This window comes from Dysidea avara, chromosome 7, assembly GCF_963678975.1.
Source record: "Dysidea avara chromosome 7, odDysAvar1.4, whole genome shotgun sequence".
In the NCBI taxonomy this organism is placed as follows: Eukaryota; Metazoa; Porifera; class Demospongiae; order Dictyoceratida; family Dysideidae; genus Dysidea; species Dysidea avara.
The window spans coordinates 5,790,898-5,812,592 of record NC_089278.1 but is presented as its reverse complement, the minus strand read 5'-3'; the positions used below and the strand labels follow the sequence as shown (position 1 = coordinate 5,812,592).

General features: G+C 40.7%; 3 protein-coding genes across 4 annotated transcripts; 2 read left to right on the top strand and 1 right to left on the bottom strand.

Annotated features, from left to right (window-relative positions):
• Window positions 1-17: 17 nt before the first annotated feature.
• On the bottom strand, window positions 18-2,451 carry LOC136261044 (poly(A)-specific ribonuclease PNLDC1-like). Its single transcript, XM_066055008.1, has 17 exons — window positions 2,266-2,451; window positions 2,158-2,209; window positions 2,037-2,110; window positions 1,871-1,983; window positions 1,772-1,819; window positions 1,676-1,714; window positions 1,556-1,630; window positions 1,438-1,507; window positions 1,303-1,388; window positions 1,187-1,251; window positions 962-1,089; window positions 850-892; window positions 699-798; window positions 494-580; window positions 360-448; window positions 211-309; window positions 18-153 (listed from the first exon to the last, which is right to left on the bottom strand). The coding sequence occupies exons 1-17, from the start codon at window positions 2,342-2,344 to the stop codon at window positions 78-80; spliced, it is 1,323 nt and encodes a 440-aa protein (XP_065911080.1). The 5' UTR covers window positions 2,345-2,451; the 3' UTR covers window positions 18-77.
• On the top strand, window positions 2,410-11,980 carry LOC136259971 (receptor-type tyrosine-protein phosphatase alpha-like). The gene is made up of 18 exons (XM_066053551.1): window positions 2,410-2,520; window positions 2,572-2,650; window positions 3,100-3,190; window positions 3,238-3,314; window positions 3,368-3,502; window positions 8,917-9,036; window positions 9,080-9,240; window positions 9,351-9,486; window positions 9,535-9,570; window positions 9,788-9,861; window positions 9,918-9,996; window positions 10,511-10,601; window positions 10,656-10,732; window positions 10,785-10,919; window positions 11,269-11,388; window positions 11,432-11,592; window positions 11,645-11,780; window positions 11,834-11,980. Exons 1-18 carry the CDS (start codon window positions 2,483-2,485, stop codon window positions 11,888-11,890), a joined length of 1,803 nt encoding a protein of 600 aa, XP_065909623.1. The 5' UTR covers window positions 2,410-2,482; the 3' UTR covers window positions 11,891-11,980.
• On the top strand, window positions 11,967-20,838 carry LOC136261040 (forkhead-associated domain-containing protein 1-like). Of its 2 annotated transcripts, XM_066055002.1 has the most exons (30): window positions 11,967-12,102; window positions 13,311-13,463; window positions 13,546-13,600; window positions 13,654-13,733; window positions 13,805-13,947; window positions 14,110-14,194; window positions 14,249-14,449; window positions 14,690-14,728; window positions 14,879-14,983; window positions 15,188-15,283; window positions 15,354-15,524; window positions 15,629-15,691; window positions 15,753-15,845; window positions 16,278-16,395; window positions 16,445-16,526; window positions 16,919-17,159; window positions 17,209-17,298; window positions 17,356-17,475; window positions 17,560-17,692; window positions 17,736-17,790; window positions 17,882-17,988; window positions 18,350-18,648; window positions 18,900-19,026; window positions 19,081-19,205; window positions 19,339-19,443; window positions 19,527-19,646; window positions 19,700-19,800; window positions 19,852-19,903; window positions 20,482-20,595; window positions 20,653-20,838. In XM_066055002.1, exons 2-30 carry the CDS (start codon window positions 13,320-13,322, stop codon window positions 20,692-20,694), a joined length of 3,306 nt encoding a protein of 1,101 aa, XP_065911074.1. In that variant the 5' UTR covers window positions 11,967-12,102; window positions 13,311-13,319; the 3' UTR covers window positions 20,695-20,838. The 2 variants fall into 2 exon arrangements, with proteins under 2 accessions (XP_065911074.1, XP_065911075.1); XM_066055003.1 differs by lacking the exon at window positions 11,967-12,102 and having other exon boundaries at window positions 13,381-13,455.
• Window positions 20,839-21,695: the final 857 nt, after the last annotated feature.

Below are 21,695 nucleotides of genomic sequence, written 5' to 3'. Positions count from 1 at the left end.
ATACTGCACGATAGGGATTTATTGTTGGTGAAGGTTTTAATTCATGTGTTTCAAGCATCATATAATATACAAGGTTGTTACAATATATCCCACCACCACAATAAAGTACTTGTACATATTATCCCAGCACTTCCGGTCAATAGTATAATCCGCCTGAAAAAAATGACAACGGACTAAAGTTACACATTTCATAACGTTTGCTGCTCTTACCAAATCATTTCTTGTCCAGTAGATGAATCTCTCAGCCATGAGTAATACCGTCCATGTAGCACATCATGTGTGTATAACTTTTCCATCAATTCATCTGCCCTAATAGTATCTGTGTACATGTCATCTCTAATACAATCCCACTACTTTACTTCTTATGTGAAGACACAGCTACTATCAATTTGTGTGCTGAAATTCTTTGTACATCCATTGAGACATGTTCATCCATCTGCTTTGTTAACTGTAGGATGGTATAATTATCATGTAGTGTAATGGTGAGACTGACCGTGTCTATGTTTAATGGTGACCTGTCCTTTGTGGTGGCCACAATCCACTGTGGCCTTGAGGCAACTGGATCATCTCCACCAAAATCCTGTAGAGTAGTATACACTGCAGTACGTACATGTGTGTTTGCAGGTACTGTAGCATATGCATGTGTGTGTTGCGTGTATCTGTAATGTGTGTGCATGTGCAAACAACATGAAACTAACTATGTAATGGACAGGACCTCTGATGACATTGACTTTGTTCACAAAATGCTCAAGGAGCTTTAGGTAGTTAGAAAAATGCACGGGTCTTGCTTCACTTGACCTAAAGATGTGTACAGCACATGCAACTAAAGCAGCTGTTGCTATTACACACCTCACTCCATTCATAGCAACCAAGTGTGCCATTCTGAGAAACACTGAAGAATGAATGAAAAAATTGTGTATGTCTGCACACTGTATAAACAAAGCAATGGCTGCTGACCTACCGTAGCCAACGCAGTAAGCATCAAAAGATGCTTCATGGAAGTATTTACTCCCACTACTCTTGTACTTCATGCAGTCATCAGCATGGAGGACGTTAGGCATAAAAAGGACCACAGATTTTCCTTTTCGGCTGTCAAAAATAGCTCATTGTATACAAGTGTGTAATACTCTAATAGAGCAGTCAGTAATTTCAAAGGTATCCAAATACACATCACCGAAGTGCATACCTTGTAAATGCCTCATATAGTTCTGGTAGAGCATTAAAGTCTAACAAATTGTAACTCTCAAGTGGCTAACAAAAGACTGCATTACACCATGTACAAATAATAATATACTGACGTACTCTTTTCAGCTGAAAACTCAACTGCTTAGTATCAATTATAGTGGGAAACATTTGATGTATATTACACTTGAACTCTTCATAAGTTGCTATGCAGAAAACAATTCTCAAACACTACACCATTAATCTGTCATTCACCGGGTAAGTGTTGATGAAAATTTTTATAAATTAGACAGAGATCCACAAGCATATTGTGCCCTAAAAGAGGCTAAAGAACTGGATTAAAAGTAAAGGTTAAATTAAGAGTTAAGCAAACCTTTTTGCTTTTGACAAGATCACGAAACACAAGGGTGAATCCAAGGTCATCTACACTATGACCGTACATTTTCTCCTATAAGTCACTGGTCCTTACATGTGTAAAAATATAAAACTGTACCTGGTCGTTATTGAGGTATGGTATTCCATCATAAATAAACTAAGAAAAAAAAACACCTACTCTTGAGTATCACGTGTAAAAAAGTGCAAGCTATACCTTGTTAAAATCAAAATTGTGCTTCTTTAAAAATTCAGTGTTCGATGCCTAGAGGCATACAGCAACATTGATGTATGCCCATCTCTGTAGTGTTAATACCTGCATACTAAATCTCCTATCCAGTGATCCACATACAGAAGGAAAGAGGTAAAAATTGTAACTGTGGGCAGTGTAGCTGTTTGTCATCTGATCCTTGACAAAGGCAGATAATCCTATCAGAACCAAATAATAGGTGACTTAAAAAATCAAAACATTTAAACTACACCTATTTGGCAGATCAAAAAATTGTCAGCCAAACTTTTTAGCTTTTGAAATCTCCTTTCAGTTGTGTCAAATAAGCTAGTGATAACAGTATACAGTGTACAATAGCTTGGAAACTTCTGTACTTAAATGTGTTGTTGTCATCTATTGCAAGTCCTGTGAATTCTGTGTCCACACCTAAATGTAATAGTACCAGCAAATTCTAAAAAGTGCACACTCTACATTAAACTTACACACGAAGCAGCTGGCCTGTATGAGTTGCCTGATGGTTGGTAGTAATGTTCGAAAGTTGTGAATCGTGACTTCAACCATTTTGGGTTTATAGTCTTTGCGTAGTACACACAGAATCCAACGAAGGAGTTGGAATAAGCCCTGCGCGAAAACAGGGGTTTTCCCGCTGTTGCACGTGTTCGTCGGTACCTACTGTAAGAGTTCAAAACCTTGGTGGCAATGGCATCTGATGAAGGAACTAGGTCTCATTTAGAGCCGTAAGTATTTGAGCGAAACACTCTGATGTTGTAATTCTTTACAATGTATAGTCAACATATTCCTCTCAGCGATTTCCCAGAGTACGTGACAGAAATGTTAAAGGGACGTAAACTAAGGGAACAGTACGAAGTGTGTGTTGTGCGGTGTATGTGTAGACCACATGTGAACTAATCCCAGGTACCTGGTATTAGTATATCTATATGGCAACACCCCTGTCCCTGAAAACCATGCAGGTTCCGGTAATAATTAATACCCTGTGCATAGACTTCATAACAAGACAGAGCTACTCAACAGCACCTGGACCAAATTATCAGATCCAGGTCTCCACTACAAACTTGTCTCATTAGGCCTAAAATTTAATTGGTCAGTAAGTGGCCCTGGCCAAGTACATGGTTAGCTCTATGGGGGTCAACAGGCAATTCCACTGTGTGTGTGTGTGTTTTAAGACATGTTAGTGATATAATTACAATGTATTCATTTTCTATTTATGCTTGGTATTTCTATGATTGACAGTTGACACTATATCTTACAAGTTTTTTTTAGTCATTTACATTACTCTTTTGTGTATCTGTTTGTAGCATTTATGGCGAGTTGGGGTGGACCAGCCCATGATCGCTTCTACCTCAGAGGAGAATTGGCACAAGAACCGCTACATCAATGTGTTTGCTTGTATGCTGTTAATGATATAATAACTGTATTACAGTCTCTAACTACAGATGACCACTGTAGAGTAAAGTTGTCCCAAATTTCTGGTGTAGGTGGATCAGATTATATCAATGCCAACTATCTGCCTGTGAGGATACATGAGTTAGTAGACATGTCAATTACAACACCACCACACTACAGGGGTACAAGTCAAAACAGGAGTATATAGCAACTCAGGGACCACTTGATCGTACTGTTGATGACTTCTGGAGGATGATATGGGAACAGAATGTACACACTATTGTCATGGTGATACAGTTTATGGAACATGGAAGGGTAAAGTGGATTTGATGTCATTATAGTGATTTGTAATTGAAAGTGCTGACCTGTGCATACTAGGAAACAAGATTTTTCATGTTGTTGTGTAGGGTGTTAGCTTTTAGTTTGCAGGTGGTCCCAAGGCATGAAATACTTGGTGTACATATAATGGCCATTGGGTTGATGGCAATTGCATGCCTTGCCCTTCCCAGGACTTAAAAGGCAAATGGTTTATTATTTATTGAATGGTTGCTATGGGAAGTAGTCAGCACTTTCAGTAGTAAATATTTGCAGTTCCTTCAGTAATGATTAATGAATCAACCACAGATATGGAAATAATTTCTCTTTCAGGAGCTCTAATGATTGATGATTTCACAGACCTGAAGTTAGATCAGTGAGATGAACAAATGTAACACTGGTATTTATCTCTTACTACACATAAAAGTAGCTCCAATTACAAAACAACCAATAAAACAAATTGGAGTCCAATATCTGGTGGCGCATGCACCTTTCATCTTGCTTTAGGATTTTGCTGCCACCACAGCATGTCCTACAAGGCAAATGAACACTGGGAGGGTTAACCAACATTTACGGGATGGGCCAGAGTTACATTTGCTCATCTCACTCATATAATCTCGATTTAACTTCAAGCCCTCATTCAATCATCAATTATATTTTGTGAGATTCGCTGCATGTAACACCGGTAGAGTTCAAAGCATACAAGCAAACATTACTGCAGTGAAGAGCATGCATACACAAATAGGCAGTGGCCATATATCACTATCATCCCACTAAGGCTCTTTAGACCTTTAGTTAATAAATTATGACCTCCTTAAAGATAACTATCCACTTCCCTTTGTGGCCCCAGCCAACTGGCTAGTGTAAATTTGTTATTGTGGCACCAAGGCCAACTTCAAACAGTGACAAAGGCCAGTTAGAATATTACTATGGTACAAAGACCAGATGACCAGATTACTATACAACCCCACATCATCACCAAGGGTGTATATGAATCTGATACATGTAGACTTGCATTGCTCACCCTCCATCACTCTTGGTCAGAGGAGTGCCTGTGCATAACTGTTATCATGAGTGGGTCAATAATAAAACCTCCAAAAAGTTGAATTGGTGCTCCAATCTGCTGTGCGGAGGATTTCCTCTATCAAAACTCCCTTCTCTGAAGCTGCTGTGCTTGAAACACCCTGCACTGAGTATGCTTTGAACACCGCAGTATCCACTCCTGCACACTTTAGAATCTCCTTCAACCAGTGGGACAATTGTTGCGACGTGACTGGACCATGAGGTTGAATATAAGATAAAAACAGCGATTGTGGATCACCCCGTCCTTTCTTTTTATATTGGGAGGTAGCTGCCTCATATCGCCTTAAGCACTTGACTACACACAGACGCCCATCATCTGGAACTCCAAACATAACCTGCCTTGTTGGAGCACCCACCACTCTCTTCTTGCCTAAAGTAGGCAGCTGGAAAACAACTTCTTCAGGCTGATATGTCCTGTATCGTAGATCCAGAGCTTGCAATTCTGAAACTCTGCTGGCATCCACTAGGGCCATTAATAGTGTAAGTTTGAAGTTTCTGGCTCAATGTTTCAGAGATAAACTGTCATTCTCCCCATTGATTGCTAATACTTAATGATCATATCCACATCCTAAGTGGTTGCATATTGTGGTTAAGGCGGTCGTTTATTATGGATTCCCTTAAGAAGCCTAGAAATCAAGGGATGCTTCCCTATGGAGATCCCCTCAATATGATCATGTGTCATGGAAATGGCTGATCTAATAGTGTTAATTGAATAGTGTTTCTGTCCTTCCTTATAAAGGAAATCTAAAAATGGCTGGATGGGGCACGAAATTGGATCAATTTTCCATTGAGTACACCGGCTATTCCACCCTTTCCATGAACTTTGGTATGCAACGTTTGTGCCACTGCTCCATCCTGTTGCCAACAGCTGGGAATTTTCTACTGAAATCCCTGCTGCTAGCTGTCTACACCTGATAGCTTCTAGACGGCTAGTTGCAGCTGGCCTGCCATCACTAAGAGATGTGGGTTGCCGAACGGGTCTCTCAACAGCTCTGGAATCTCCAGAAAGACTATGGGAAAGTCAATCAACAGCTCCAATAGAGCTGGGTGCCATGGCTGGGACCTACATGTTGGGGCTACCAGCACTAGTGACACCTTCTCCTCCCTGACCTTCTTGAGGCATCTGCTGATTAGACAGAATGGAGGGGAGCATAGGTTGTCCCCTTGTCCCGTGGTAGCTGTAGGGCATCTGTTCCCATTGCACCCGGATCTGGTCTCCAGCTCACATAATTCTTCAGCTGAGCATTCAGCTGTGAGGCAGAGAGATCTATTGTACACTCCCCGGAATGTTGCTATTATCTACTGGAATGCTGTCCAGTGTAGCTGCTGATAACTGAATTAACTGGGGCTTCTCATTGGCTGTGCAGTTGTCCACCCCTGGCAGGTACTCCGCTGACAGGAAGAGGTTCTTCTCCAGACACCATTGCTAGAGCTGAATAGCCAACCTGCTCATTGTTGGGGAATGCGTTCCCCCCATGAGATTGACATAAAACACTGCCATCCTGTTGTCCATGTGTAGGTGAACATGGAGTTTCTCTTGGTCTTTTGTAAAGGCCTTCACAGCAAAGGTGGCTGCCAACAGCTAGATAATTGATGTGGTTGTCCCATTCCTTCTGTGACCACAGACTCCCAGTTTGTACATCCCTGCAGACTGCTCTCCAGCCCTGCAAGAATGCATCTGTCTCCAGGATCTGATCCGGGTCCTTGGTAAGAAAACTTCCCATTCATCAGGTTCATCCTGGATGACCACCACTCTAGCTCCAGCAGAGCTTCTTCGGTCATGACACTGACTTCTGGAGGGCCTGATTCTTCAGACGCTTCAGTTCTTGATACCACAGTGGGGCCTGGTAAATGGCTGGTAAGGTGGCTGTCATCTTCCCTGATATCATGGCTAGCTTCCGGATGGAGACTGTGCCTCTCTGCTGTACTGCCAAACACATAGCCATCAACTGTGTCACCTTTTCGTCTGTCAGTCTGATTTTTATCCCATCAGGAAGCCCAAATATTGGATCAACTGTGTTGGTACCAGCTGGGATTTCTCCTGATTGACTATGAATCCCAATAGTTTTAGCAGTGATATTATCTGCTGCAGCTGTGTCTCCAATACTTCTCTTGGCTGTGCCATCACCAGCAGGTCATCCAAGTACGAACCCCATGGTGATGAAGTCTTGCTAACACTTGTTTCAACAATTTGTGAAGACTCTGGGTGCACTGCACAGGCCTAATGGCAGGCACTGGAATTTGTACAGCACACCCATTCATGATAACCAGAGAAATTTCCGGTGTTCCTCCCAGAGTGAGACCGACAGATACGCGTATTTCAGGTCTATGGAGGCCATCCAGTCTCCTTCTTGTAGAAGGTCCTTTATCATCACAAGGCTCTCCATCTTGAAGTGGGCTGTTGACTTAAATTGATTTAGAGGCCTCAAATTCACCACTGGTCTGAAGGAGCCATCCTTGGGGACCAGAAAGATTCTGTTGACAAATTACTTGGGGGCAGGGGCTGACCCTCTTTATTGCTCCCTTGTCTTGCAGCTTTTACACCTCCTCCTCCTCCACTAGGCTCTGATTGGCCTGCATCATCACAGTAACCAGTTGGAATTTCTGAGTGGGAGGTAAGACCAATTCCAGTCTGTAGCCACTGACCACTTGCAGTACCCAGTTGTTGGCAGTTATAACCCGCCAGTTCTGGATGCAGTGTGGCAGGTGGGAGGCAGGATAATTGTATAATAGGGTAAAAGTATTCTAAATCTACATAAGTCTGCATATGAATTAGCTGTACTGCTTCTTGCACTTGCCCCTTGAGCCCTTCTGGCGGTATTGCTGGTTTGCGTACTGCTGATTAGTGTACGCAAACCAGCAATACGGCGTTGACGCTCCTGTGGTGGTGGTCTTGACCCTGTCAAGTACGGCAGCACTGGGGGTTCCTGCTGTGCCGTACTTCGCAGGGACGTCCCGGTCCAAAAAACATCTCAGGTCATTGGGTTGTTGTTCTGTGCGTTGACGCTTCTGTGGTGCTGGTCTTGACCCTGTCACCTTAGTTAGTGTCTTCTCTTCCATTTGTTTGGAGGCTCGTTCCAGAAACCACCACCGTTGTAATAGACTGACTGTAGCAGAATTCACACATGACCAGGCTACTCTCCAGTGTGATGGAGTGAGAGGCATAGAACCCTCTGGATCAGCAGGATGATTTCCTGAGGTTTTACTTCTACATTTCTGGCCCTCAAACCTGACTATAGACAGGTAAGGGGTCCTGCTATATCTAGTAGATGGCCTTGCAGCATGAACAAGGATCTCTCTGCTCCATAGCGTGGGTCTTTACCTACCTTCTTAATTTGTTTCTTCATATCCTTATCCAGTTTTGGCACTTGCAGTGCCTGGCAGGTAGGCTTGGAAAAGTCGTTCATTATCTTATCACGTGACGATGGTATAATGGTCTGATTATAGTTCTTTTGTAAAAAGGTGTTGATGTCTTCACCTGCATCCCATGTGTCATCATCAGAAACATCTGGGTCAAATTGTGGAAATTCCAAACTGAACAACATCTTCATCCTTGTTGTCCTCCTTTTCCTGGTCCCTCAAGATCAAGGAACCAGGTTGGCCCAGCGAACTTGTGGAACCATGGAGGGGTAGCCTTCCTGTTGGGGGAGTCACAGCCGGGAGGGGGGGGGGGGGGGGGGGGGCTGAGCAGCCCCAAAACAGCAGAAAAGGAGCGAAGAATGGGAACTGCATCAACATTGTTGGCCACGCTCCATTTTGTGCAGCAAAAGAAAAAAAGCAGGATGGAAGGCGCATGCGCCACCGGATATTTGACTCCATTTTGTTTTATTGATTGTGTTTTTGTAATTGGAGCTACTATTTGCTGTATTTTATGTGCAGTAAGAGATAAATACCAGTGTTACATGCAGTGAATCTCACAAAATATAATTTGTTGATATGTTGCATTAACCTAGGTTGATTGCTCCGTTAGAGTATATTTGTTTACTTTTAAGGTAATAGCTCCGTAGTCCATATGTGAATACTGATATGACAGGGCCTGAAAGTAATTTTCTAGTGTAATACAGTGTATGCCCTATGTTCAAGAGTTCATAATATTTATATGGGAATATTATGAACTCTTGGTTTCACTTCGTACTACAGTTCATTCATCCAAATCAGCTGGTGCTGACTAGTTTATTTCATTGTTCCTTGCAAAAGTGTAACAACTGAAGAAGCTGAGTGTGATCAGTTGTGTCTGTTGTGAAAGTATTAGTTGTAGTAAACGGTTGAGGGGATTTTACTATAGTTGATTTTAGTGGCAAAATGGAATTTTAATGATAACCTCCCTTTAGGTAAAATGTAGTCAGTACTGGAAGGAGGCAAAGCCAGCACAGTATGGTGGTGTATCCGTCAGGTTACAGTCTGCAGAGAAGGGCATCTACTGGACATACAGAGAATTTGTCATCACCAAGGTCAGTACAAATTCTCCAGACATGTTATCACAGTTATCCACAGGATAAAACAGATCGAGTTATAAAACACTACCAACTCACATCACAATGGCCAGACTATGATGTGCCTGATAGTACTGGACCTGTTTTAGAGTTTGTGAAATTTGTCCGCTCCAAGGAGGGTCCTTTTAAAGAAGAGAATGGACCAATACTGGTACATTGTGGGTAAGTTGAAAAAAAGAACTTTTAAGACCCCTCAGGCGAATTTTGTCGCAATTTTTTTCAGTCAAGTCATTTATTTACTCATGAACTGGTTGTTTTATTGCTTTGTCTAGTGGTGGTGTGGGTCGTACTGGAACATTCATTGCTCTGGACATCTTATTACAACACATAAAGGATCACGATTGGGTGGATGTGTTTGGTTTAGTGTGTGAAATGAGGAGACACAGGAACCGTATGGTGGAGACTGAGGTATTAAATACAACAATGACGGTGTAACTTCACTGCTTGTTGATGTAGAGCCAGTACATCTTCACCCATCAGGCACTTGTTGATGTGATCACTACTGTTAAATCATGACCAAGTTACTGGATATAAATCAAGAGCTCTTGCAATTGCCGAAATGAGATAATTTATTATTTATTTAAATAACAATTAACAATTTTTTAATCATCTGTGATTTCAACGCCCCTCTCCTAATAATAAGCTTCTGCGCGTAACCAGGTTATCCGACAAGAAAAATTGCACTATCATCTCGGTCGTGAGTTAGTAGATTGATTTTCTCATCGTGATTGCTATCATGTCATCTGGTGTACAGCCTACATTCAGTCGTTCTCCGTTAGAATCGTACGTAAGTGTCCTGATTAGTAGGACACTTGTAATTGTCGATGTTGTTTAAATAGTCAACAGATTCCTCTCAGCAAGTTTCCCGCTTACGTGAATGACATGATGAAGGGACGTAAGCTATTACAACAATATGAGGTGCGTGTAAGGGCTTGGGTTGGGGAGTGCTAGCTAGATATTCACCGTACATGTTGTTAACCTATCAGCGTCAAGCCCCACCCTGGGGGGGTTTTCTATAGTTATATCAACTGGGGATTTGATATCCTACCCCTGGAGCTGTTGATGCATGGTGGCAGTTTGTTGGACTGAAAATAATATGTTATTTCACTTGTAAATCAAATCCCCTGACAAGCTTCTTTGACTCACAAATGGGTGTTAAAATTTGTCCGTGTTGCCTCCCCTAGCCAGGAGTGGGGAGGATGTTGATGCATTGACATGCCACATAGATAGATCATATGTTTAACTACCTGTGTTGTAGATGTACTTATTAGATCACAATAATGTGTACATCACTTTGGATGCATTGTATTTCTGAAAATTCTCTATGTTATGCCTGATTCTTGTACAAGAGATATCACATAAAGTACAATAAGTTCTTTGTCCTTGCAAAATGGCATGCCTAACAGCCTAAAGATCTACCTGCATACCACAGCTTGTATGGGAGATAGGAGTTGATGAAACTGTCACTGCATCCACTGCAAAAGAGAACTATCACAAGAACCGTTATATTGATCTGTTTGCTTGTAAGCTGCTAATGTATAGTGCAACCATTGTAGCCTCTTCTACTACAACTATAGATGATCATGGTAGAGTGAAGTTGTCCCCAGTAGCTGGTGTAGCTGGATCAGATTATATCAATGCCAACTATCTGCCCGTGAGGTACATTAGTTAGTAGACATGTCATGTACAATGCCACCACACTACAGGGGTACAAGTCAAAACAGGAGTATATAGCAACTCAGGGACCACTTGATCGTACTGTTGATGACTTCTGGAGGATGATATGGGAACAGAATGTACACACCATTGTCATGGTGATTAACTTAGAACATGGTGGATGGGTGAGTCAGCAGTCTGAGTACTATTTATTAGTTAAAAACTTTACAGTGCTGTTACAGTGATGGTCCACTGGTATCCTGTACCAGTAGCCAGAAGTTACACTTATTAAAATAATTACTTAATTAGCTATACCCTACTAAGTACAAGTGAGAATTGCGAGTTGTAGCATTAGAATACATTGGAACATCTTTAATAGACTGTTTTGAGCTATCGTACTGTATATAGGCATTGGTAGAGGTCTGTGTATATGTATAGTTTGATTAGTTTCTTTTTCGTTCAGAGGGTTCTTTAAGAGAGGGGTTTCACTATTGTATTGTGCTGAACTTTGTGTCATCTCTTCTATGTATTCAGTATATACCCGTTCAATATTGGGATGATAAAACTCCAGTACAGTATGGTGGTGTGTCTATCACTGTGCGGTCTGCAGAAAAAGACATGTACTGGACATACAGAGAGTTTGTCATCACAAAGGTCAGTACAAATTCTCCAGACATGTTAATACAGTTATCCACAGGATAAAACAGATCGAGTTATAAAACACTACCAACTCACATCACAATGGCCAGACTATGATGTACCTGATAGTACTGGACCTGTTTTAGAGTTTGTGAAATTTGTCCGCTCCAAGGAGGGTCCTTTTAAAGAAGAGAACGGACCAACACTGGTACATTGTGGGTAAGTTAGCTTATCCAGCAGTGATATAGTGTGTGAGTCTACTTGTGTGTAGTGGTGGTGTGGGTCGTACTGGGTCATTCATTGCTCTGGACATCCTATTACAGCACATAAAGGATCACGATTGGGTGGATGTGTTTGGTTTAGTGTGTGAAATGAGGAGACATAGAATGAGAATGGTGGAGACAGAGGTATTACTATATGTAACTTGTTGTGTATATCAAATAATTATATATTATTCTAGGAGCAGTACTTCTTTGTCCACAAATTGCTTGTGGATGTGATTACAGCAAAGACTTAACATTACCAATGTTGTCATAGTTAACATATTTATATTTATTTTAATATTAATTTATTGACCTCATTGAAAGCATCAGTATACCTTTATATCAAGTACTTGCAGTGGTATCCACTCCACGGCAGCTGCATCGATCTCGTACTTCAGTTGCTATAGTTACTAGTCGATTTAATGCTCACCTGAGGGGAGGATAAACTCGAGAACATAACTCTGGTGTAAGTTGTTTATGTGACCGTTATCTACGTGAAGTACAATAAATAGTATTGTGATTATGTTGGGCAGCAGTTTATACTGATCACTCATTTCGATCCACGTACTTCGAGTTTATTTTTCAACTATGCTATCGTACTTCAGCGCAGGGAAATTAGTGAAACGATGGTGGCAGCGAAAATATTTATAACTGTTTTCATGTGTAATGGAATAGGAGCTACCAGCCTCCCCTTAATGGTTACTATGGGAGCTAGCTATCGTAAACTTACCGTGCAGGAAAGGTGATAATATTTAACATTTTGCACTTGTCATTTAGTAAGCGATAAACTTATAATCACAAGTGTTGTAAATGTGTTGATAGGTTCACAAGCACAAACAATTCTAATAAGGGGAAAGTTGCTTTAAAAACTGCAAAAGTATCTCAAAACTGTGGTGAATGCATGGATTTTGTATATGGGATGAGGTGGGGATTTGAATTTCTGGAAAGTCAAATCCCCACCTTATGGCCACTCCAAATAAATTCTGTTTCCCGTCCACCGCCCGCATCTGGTTACTGCCAGCTCTAAATATTCCATTATTCCGTATTCTTCCATTATTTTCCGGTTATTTTTGCATACTGATAGGCTCAGTAAAAGCTATCTTGAAACAGTGTCAGCAGTGCTATCAAGTCAGCACAAACTTGTTATTTTTGCAACTTACAAAGAAAGGAACAAGCTTATAAGCATGCTTTTATGCAGCCTTTTTGGCTGTGCCAGGCAAATAATGGCTTGAAAAGCTAGCCAATCTTATAATGAAATAATGGAAATGGACCACCTGCCTGCATGCAAATATGCCTGAGTCCAGGACGGGAAACAGAGAATTTATTTGGAGTGGCCTATTAACCCAGACCCTATATTATCGGGGCTGGTGCTTATTGATTAGAGATTATAAGCACCCTCTAATAGATAAGTGCCACCCCCGAGGAAATATGGTTTGGGTACACGTGACAAGACTGCCACCTTATGTCCCTACTAATCTCTCAGTAAAATCAAGAAATCTTCCTCATTGCTGTATATTCTTGCATGGGACACAAAAAGCAAACATTTATCGAGAAAGTCAAATCCTCACTACCTAGCTACAGTATCTTTCACCTCAGCATATATAGTAGTGCAGCTGGCAAAACATTAGGGACTCTTTATTTTACATAGTATGCACTTGTTTGTTTTTGCTGCAGCCGGAAAATATGTCCAGTGTGTCTGACCATTCTCTGTCAGACAGCAGTATATTGTCCACATCATTGCCAGCCATTAATCTAAGCAACTTCACTACAATTGAAAATGGTAACTCGGCACTGAATCTGTCTCAGTTGGCCACAACAAGTAAAGTGGTTAGTACAACAACTGTACTAGTTTACATGTACATTACTTGCTCTATGCAAGTATTGGTAGTTAGTTATCTTTATTGTTTAGCCATATCCCCCGAGTGGTACTAGGCCTTCCACTGCACCGAGGTCTCGGAGGGAAGGTCAGTTGATCAGTAGTAAATGTGGGTTGCTGGTTATATGGCCAACTCCTTAGATATGACTACATCACGGACATTACCGCTGACTCACTACGATAAGATGGAGTGGGAAATGAGAGAATATTTGCTTCAAAAGGTATGTGTACATGTGCATGCACACACACATACTACACACACGCATCTACACAGTGAAATACATCATGCTAGGATCAGCAACTACTGAAGATGAACAATGAAATTAACCGGATGGCTTACTATGAATCTGAATGCAAAAGAAAAGATGAGCTGATCAGTGCATTGAGGGAAGAACTTGGATTATACCAAAGAAGCTCAAGAGAAAAGGATTACAAGTTAGTTATTGTGTTACTGGAGGGAACTTGGTCCTGTGTACAATTGTGTGTATATGTATGTGCCTCTGTGTGTTTGTGTGTGTATGTTGTGTTGTGTGTGTGTGTGTTTGTATGTGTGCATAACATGGTGGGAGTTATAAACCACTTTATTAATATATATAGGTATGTTGAACTGGAAGAAATGTTGTCTCTTAAAGATAAAGAGATCGTTGAGAAAAGTCGCCAGTTGGAAGAGCTCACCATGCAGGTATTATCCTAATAGAACGTTCACTGCACATACACACTGGACCCCAATCTGCAGCTAAAACAAATTGAATCTAATGTGAAAATGTCATCAACGCACGGAGATTTTCTTCACAAAGAACTTACTCAAAAAGATACTGTCATTTCCAGTTTAAGAAACGAGCTTAAGTCCATGAGGCAGAACAATAAAGCAATTGTAGACCAACTGAATGCTGAAAATACTGAGAAACAGTGTACGATTGCTTCTCTTCAAGATAGGGTGAGCTTCTGTGTATGTGAGTTTATATAAGTGTAGTTAGTCCACACGAGAGCACATGTACACGTGTGTGTATGTGTGTGTGTTTGTTCAATACTACTGTGTGCTATTTGTGCTGTGCACTTTGCTAAGTACAAACAAGAGTGTATAATAACCAAGAGTATACAAGAGTATACAATGGTTACTTTATATACTCTTGGTATAAGTTTGGTGATTATTGATGTTGGCCTTTATTTTCCGTAGTTGAAGAACTTGAGGAATTCTCATCAGTCCTTACAAAAAGTAGGTATTGTATAATATATAGTAGAGCTTGATTTAAGATTTACAATGTGTTTGCAAGTGAACATCTGTGCTTTGTGTGTATGCAGTTTGTGAGTGTGTTTGTAGTATGTGTGTGGCACGTGTAGTCGATTGTCATCTCACTCATTCCAGCGTCATGAGACTGTGCAAAGAGAAAAAAACAATTGCTCAGCTAGTGAACAGGAACTAAGGAAGCAACTTTCAAAGCTAAGAAATCAACAACACAGCAGCAAAGAGGTACAACATAACACTAACGTGATGATACCAAGAACTCATAACTTATCACACAATGGGCCCTAGCGTCCCACCAGATGAAGTCAATGCATGTTGTAGATTAAAATCCATTATTCTGTTGATGACATTTGATAGAATCTGCCAACATATGTATTGTATACCAGTCCCCACTGTAATGATGCAGATTATGTTGTCCGTACAACACAGCTGAGGGACCAGTTACAAATGATACAAGAACAACATGTTGCTGCACAAGAGAGGGAATCAAAACTGCTCGGTGAACTGAAAAGCAGCCAAAAGCAGGTAGTTATTTCAGTTTGCAGTATGTAATTGAAGTGTGTACATGTCAAGACATACTACATTTTTATTGCAGGGACTTGACCTTTGTGTACAAATCACAAACATCACTGGAAAGTGGTGCCCACGTAGCAAAGGGTCCAGCATTCCTAATGGAAGTGAAGCTCTATTGGGAGTCTCCCAACTTTTGGCAGCGCATGATAAAGTCACTGCTGAGCTGGAAGAAGTCAGAGCTGAACTGCAAGAAGTAAGTACAACAGCGCGCACACGTGTGTGTGTGAGTAGCTATATCGATAAATATGATGGTGATTTATATTGCACCGCCACATTAGTGTCTATCTGTGTTTGTAGCATCAAGCAGTCAGCGATAGTGTACAAAATTTCCTTAACTCTCTGGACTCAGTAATTCCCAAAGTTAGCAGCTAATACAGTACTGAAAATGGTACACTTAGTAATTATATGAATACTACTGCAGGAGGTGAGCCCTGGTGAGCTACAAAACAGCATGGATTCCACTCTGCAACAGTTACACCAAATCTCTGCCTGTGATGATGTGGCTGAGTTAAAGGTACAGCTCACTGTATTGATGGCAATACCAAGACTACTGGAACTATAGTGCTTAATTTCAGGGGTTCACAACTAGCTATACAGCACTAATGGCATTTTTAGACACACTATATCATCCTAAGTGTCATTATTAGTGTGTGCATAGTCTACTGTAAATAAGACCAATTAAAAAATATGTGTAGGTGTCTTGGTGGCTATGATGTCCATCTGGGGAAAAACCCTACCAGATGGTAAAAATTAATTGTACTACTGTGAGCAAACAATGTACAGTTCACCATGTGCAATTTCACAGACACTCACTCACACACAAACAGACGCACACATAACATGCACATAATCACACGTGACTACTACACATTTCACATTCATTATCACTTCAAGTGTACACATATACACTACCTCATCACCAAGATCACCAGTTATTACACGTTAGGTTCACTTGTGTACTTATCTACAATCAATTAAAGTCTACACATCCAGTCTGAGGACAGAACTGCTGGAGCTACAGAATTCCCTTCAACTAGCCAGTCAAGAGGCTGGCATTGATACTGGTAGGTGCTTTGTAGTATCTCAAAGGAGGTTGATGTTTTACCTTGCCAGAGTTACAGTCTAAAAGTCAGGCAGTAGTCTTATTAGACAAATGGAAATCTGTACAACAAGAATTAAAAGATATGCAAAACAGGTACAAATAGCAAACACACTGTATACATAAGGTTCAGGCTAATGGTGGGTACTATGTTGTTGGTTGGCAGTGTGGGACTTGAATACTGGCCTAGAGAAAATGACTTTCCTTACACACATGTAGGTTTGAGAGAGCAGTTAAGTTGTAACATTTATACTTGATAACTTGCCAACCATGCAGCACTTGGCTGCTTTGTGTTAAGTACAGTGTTTGAACTTGTTAATGACACAAGTTTGATGTGGATACAGTGTAGTTGAGGAGTGATCTACAAAATTTACGAAAATGAATAGTTAAAAATGCTTAGTTACAAAATTCTCCTTTTAACTTCCCCATACTTGCCCACCTGCAGCTATACAATAAAACATGTGTCAAGCATGTGACTTTCTTTGTAGGATTACATCGTTACAATCAGAACACTCCTCTGCTATTAATGGTGTTATGTCAGCCATGAAGATGGAAAATGAACAAAAACTCACCACAACTGTGGAAGCTGTTAAACAAGATGAAAAAGAACAATTTCAGAAGGAACTGAATGAGTTAAAGCAGCACATGGAAGTGGACAAGACACAAGCTTTAGAGAGGGAACAACAAAAGACTTCCAGTGTTGAAGAGCAACTAAAGATACTGAGAGAAGTTAATTATTTCTAACATCATCATTGCATTGATACACAAACATCTATAGCAACATAACAGGAAGGAATTAGAGTGCCAATCCCAACTGGAAACTATTGTACAATTAAAGGACAAGGTGTCAGAGTTGGAAAATAAATTGGTGTGTTTAAGTGTGTTATCCATAGATGATTATGTGGTTGGTTTTGTGTTCCTGTAGTCTTCCTTGACAAGTGAGTGTACAGAACAGATTGTGAACAAGGATGCACTACTAGCTACTGCTAAGGAAGAACATGCAAAGCTAATACAGGTCATGCAGTTAGAAGTGAATGAATACAAGGTATGTCACAGTTTGTGTGCGTGTGCGTGTGGACTTATTTGTCACTGTAGTGACTGTACTGTAAATGTAATTTTTTCCATGTAGGAGCAGTCCAGGCAACACGCCATAACAATAGTAGCACTTGAGCAGAAGTTGTTGAGCCTTGTTGCAAGGAGTACTCCTACTCTCACCAGTACCAATACACATGTTGAGTATGAGTCACATATGACACAAACAGGTACACTACTGCTAGTTTGACTGTTGGTATGATCCTACTGTAGACTATGTTCAAGATGAAGAAGGCAGTAAACAAAAGGATCTGGTTGCTGTATTAAGGTATTTCTCAACTGTGTGTGTGCGTGCGTGCGTGTGTGCGTGCGTGCAGTCTTGTACATTGGTGTTATGACTGAGATATACACAATACCAGGCGCCAACTGGACTTCTGTCAACAAGAGATCACTACTCTTAATAGCAGCAATGGAGATCTTGAGAGACAGCTGAAGTCATCTTTTGACCAAACTGAAATGATAAAAGGTGACCAGAACTGCACCTGTACATGTAGTAACAGTTGCTGGTGTTAAATCCTCAAACAATAACTCTTGTAGTACCAGTACAAGATGGTTACCAATAAATTTTAGTCAGCTTGTAACAGGGGAAGAGTCAAGCTGTTGACTTTCCTGTGTCAGTTGTCCACAATTTGTTCACTACAAGTCAACAACCTTTTGTATATTCAAAATGGCTCAGTGTGTCAACAGTGTTTATGCCTCTAGCAGAGTAATGTACATGTGTCAGTGACATAGCAAAATCAGCATAATTGTTGTGTTCCACTATCATGTTTTATAATGGCTGTGTTCTATAAGTTGAACATGCCAGTATTTGTTTGATATATTTATAGATAAACTGCAGAACGAGAACAGTCAACAAGTTGGTGACCTACAAATCAAACTCGGCGAACAGGAGGATAAACTTCTGGCACAGAAAAATGAGATAAAGCGACTTCGGGAACAATTGGAGGAGAAAGAGGCACATATCACTGAACTAGTTGCCACTATTGAGACCAAAGAGTCTTTGCTGGCTGAGGCATTGAACACAACGACAGCTCAGGAAAACCATGACAATGACATGCAGGTGTTACATAGTCATCGTGATGACACTACTGAAACTAACACTGAAGTAGACACAAAGGCAACTTCAGTGAGTACTTCAAACCATATATGGTACACTGGAATCTACACAATATGTGCCAGACACAGAGTGCCCTTGTGTCCTACCTGAATTTTCTATTGGCCACTACTGGTTTATATGCTAATCCCAAAGGGCTACTTTTGGGACTGAATGTCCATTGTGTGTGCCTTTTTACTATAAAAACAGTTTAACTAGAATATGCTTCAATTTTAGCACACCAGTGATAGCTACTGTGGACATCAAATGTTGTGTTTTTACAGATTAATTTTAGCCGTATCGGTACACAATGCCTCGGTGAAGAACACCAAAGGGTTATCAAACAACAAAAAGAAGCTCTAGCTCAACTACGAGCAAAGTTAAAACAGCTGGAAGAGACAAAGCCACCAGGTTTGTCTGTGTAAAATTCAGCCATCTATTTGAGGTGGTGATATTCCACTCTAGTTCCCCAACATGAAGCAGCACTTAGGGAAATTGTTGAGCTAAGACGAAAACTGAACGAGTTTCAAGCTAATTCACTCAACCAAAACCATCTCCATACATTGTCTGCCTTAGATATGAAAGCAAAGGTTGGTAGCTAACCTTGTATAAATGTAGTAGTGGCACACATACAATTACAGTGTGGTAAGATCATTATCTATTTAGATTGTATCTGACTATTTAGGTCAACACTGTTTAGTGTTTGGTTAAATTATTTTACAGGTGGAGAGGGCAAAACAGAAGACAGTTTCAACACTGGCCCAAGTGTCTGCTGAACAAAGTGCCCTCAAAGACAGCACTCTTGCTTTGGATTTGAGTGAAAAATCAGTCAGTAATTAATATTTTCTTACAAAAACTGTGTATGTCTGTGTGATAAGGTGAAGTGAGCATTTTTTTTTGTTAAATGATAGTATTTTAATCTACTGAACTCAACCTGTAAGAGCCTCTCAATTGATGTGACCAAAGACAGTCTATCACTCATGCAAGTACCTCAAAACCTAAGACAGAAAGTGTTAACAGAAAGACGCAAGGTATGTGGCTATACAGCTATTTATGTTGTGTGTGGTAATGGACTGGTGTTCAGGTTGCTGAAGTTGTCAGTAGACAAATTAAGGAGCTAACTCAACATGTTAATGAAAAGGATCACTTGTTAGCTACCTACCAGTGTGACCTTCAAACTATCAAGTAGGATAATGGGCATACCACATGTCAGTATTGTTAGTGTGTCATCCTCAGAAAAACTAGTGAAGATACTAACTCCAAGTTGGCTGCCTTAGAGTCATTAATGGTGTGTAGTGTGTGTTTGTATGTGTGTGGGTGTGGTGTGTGCGTACATGCATGCGTGTACATATGCATCTGTGTGTGTATTTAAATATTCACTGAATATGTTGTTTGTGCCATGACACAACACAAAGTGTGTTTGATTATAGTACACAGTTAAAGTGAGAGAAGTGTCCCAACATTATCAAGTCAGGGTTCAACCCAGAATATAAACCTAGAGGGGGCGAAGTAAGTTGCTTCGGATTCTAGGGGGGTCTGGGGGCATGCTCCCCCAGGAAAATTTTGAAAATTTAGGTATAAATATACTCAATTTTGGTGAAATGTTACTGTGATGCCATTGAATATTGACCATTGGATTATACAACTTTAGGATCAATTAAACCTTTCCATTTCTCAAGGCTTTAAGTATAAACCTAAGGGGGGCAATAGCTAACCCAGGGGGGGGGGGGCTCCCCCCCCCCCCCCCAGATTAACCCCTGCAAGTTGTACAAAAATAACTACAACATTATATTTTTGGTGTTGTAGTATGTTATCGATAACATAGAAGTGTCAATAACGATGTTATCCTGTATGTGTTTTACACAGTCCGATGCACAATCCCACATTGAACAAAACTCAGTACTAAGGAATGACATGTCCTTACTTCAAGAAGAACTCGACCAACAGCAAAGATTAATACAGGCACTTCTAAGGAGAAAGGTTTGTAGTTCTGCACACTGTTATAGTGAATATAGTCTTATGAAATACTTTTTTTAGAATGTCACAAGAGAAAGAATTCCCGTTAAGTTGGACACATAACACATACAGCTAGCTAATCTAGTGTTTGTATGTTTAATAACAATGATTGTACCATTACATTTGCACACTACGTAATCATTTATTAATAGCTAAATTTTAACTGTGTATAACCAATATTATCTATGGTATAACCTTCAACTTTCACAGTATTGATAAATAAATAACACGTGATCGAAGTTCCATGACGTCACACGTAAAAGGCACTTCTGCGCATGACAATTTTGAGTTCTGCAAGATCGAGTGAGTGAAACGTCCCTTCGCGTTTTCTATGCTATCTACGCTGTTATGGAGAAAGAAAATGAAATACTGTCAGGCTTTGTGTATGTAAGGAAGGAACGCGTAAAGTGGCTACACAAGAAGCGTTACATTGTGGCTCACAGCAAGGGAGGCAGTAATCCCATTGAAGGGAATCAAGCTCGTCTCATCATATATAAATACAAATCTCAGTCTGACAACTTGGAGGTACTGCGGCAAATCAATTTTGGTGTGGTCCTTGGAATATACGGTGGACCTTCAGGAATAACGCTAAGGCTTCGTGATAAAGACTTCAAATTTCGGTCCAAGCGTTCCAGCGTAAATAAGCAATGGATGGAGGTGTGCTGGCTTCTCAACGCAATTCCTAATCACGCGATACCGAAGCCCCCTGATGCAGACAGAAGTCAACTGCGACCAGAGTTGGCTGAGCTTTCCAAACAGTACAGCGAGCTGTACAACGCTCACGATGCTTGGGCCGTACAGATCCTACAGAGCACAATTGCTGTTAGTCTCAAGGTGACTGGACTGCGTATCATTACCATAAGCAAGGAAGGAACCCTGAACATCATCTTTCCGTCAAACGATGGCACTCAAACGAAGTTCTCAAGTGATGAAATCCGGAGGTGTGGGTTATGGAAAAGCATGGTGTTTGTGGAGATTGGCAGTTTGAGTACAGGTGGAGCAAAGGGTATAATTTGGATGGATTGTTTTAAAGATCGTGTCAAGGAGATACGTGACAAGATCCA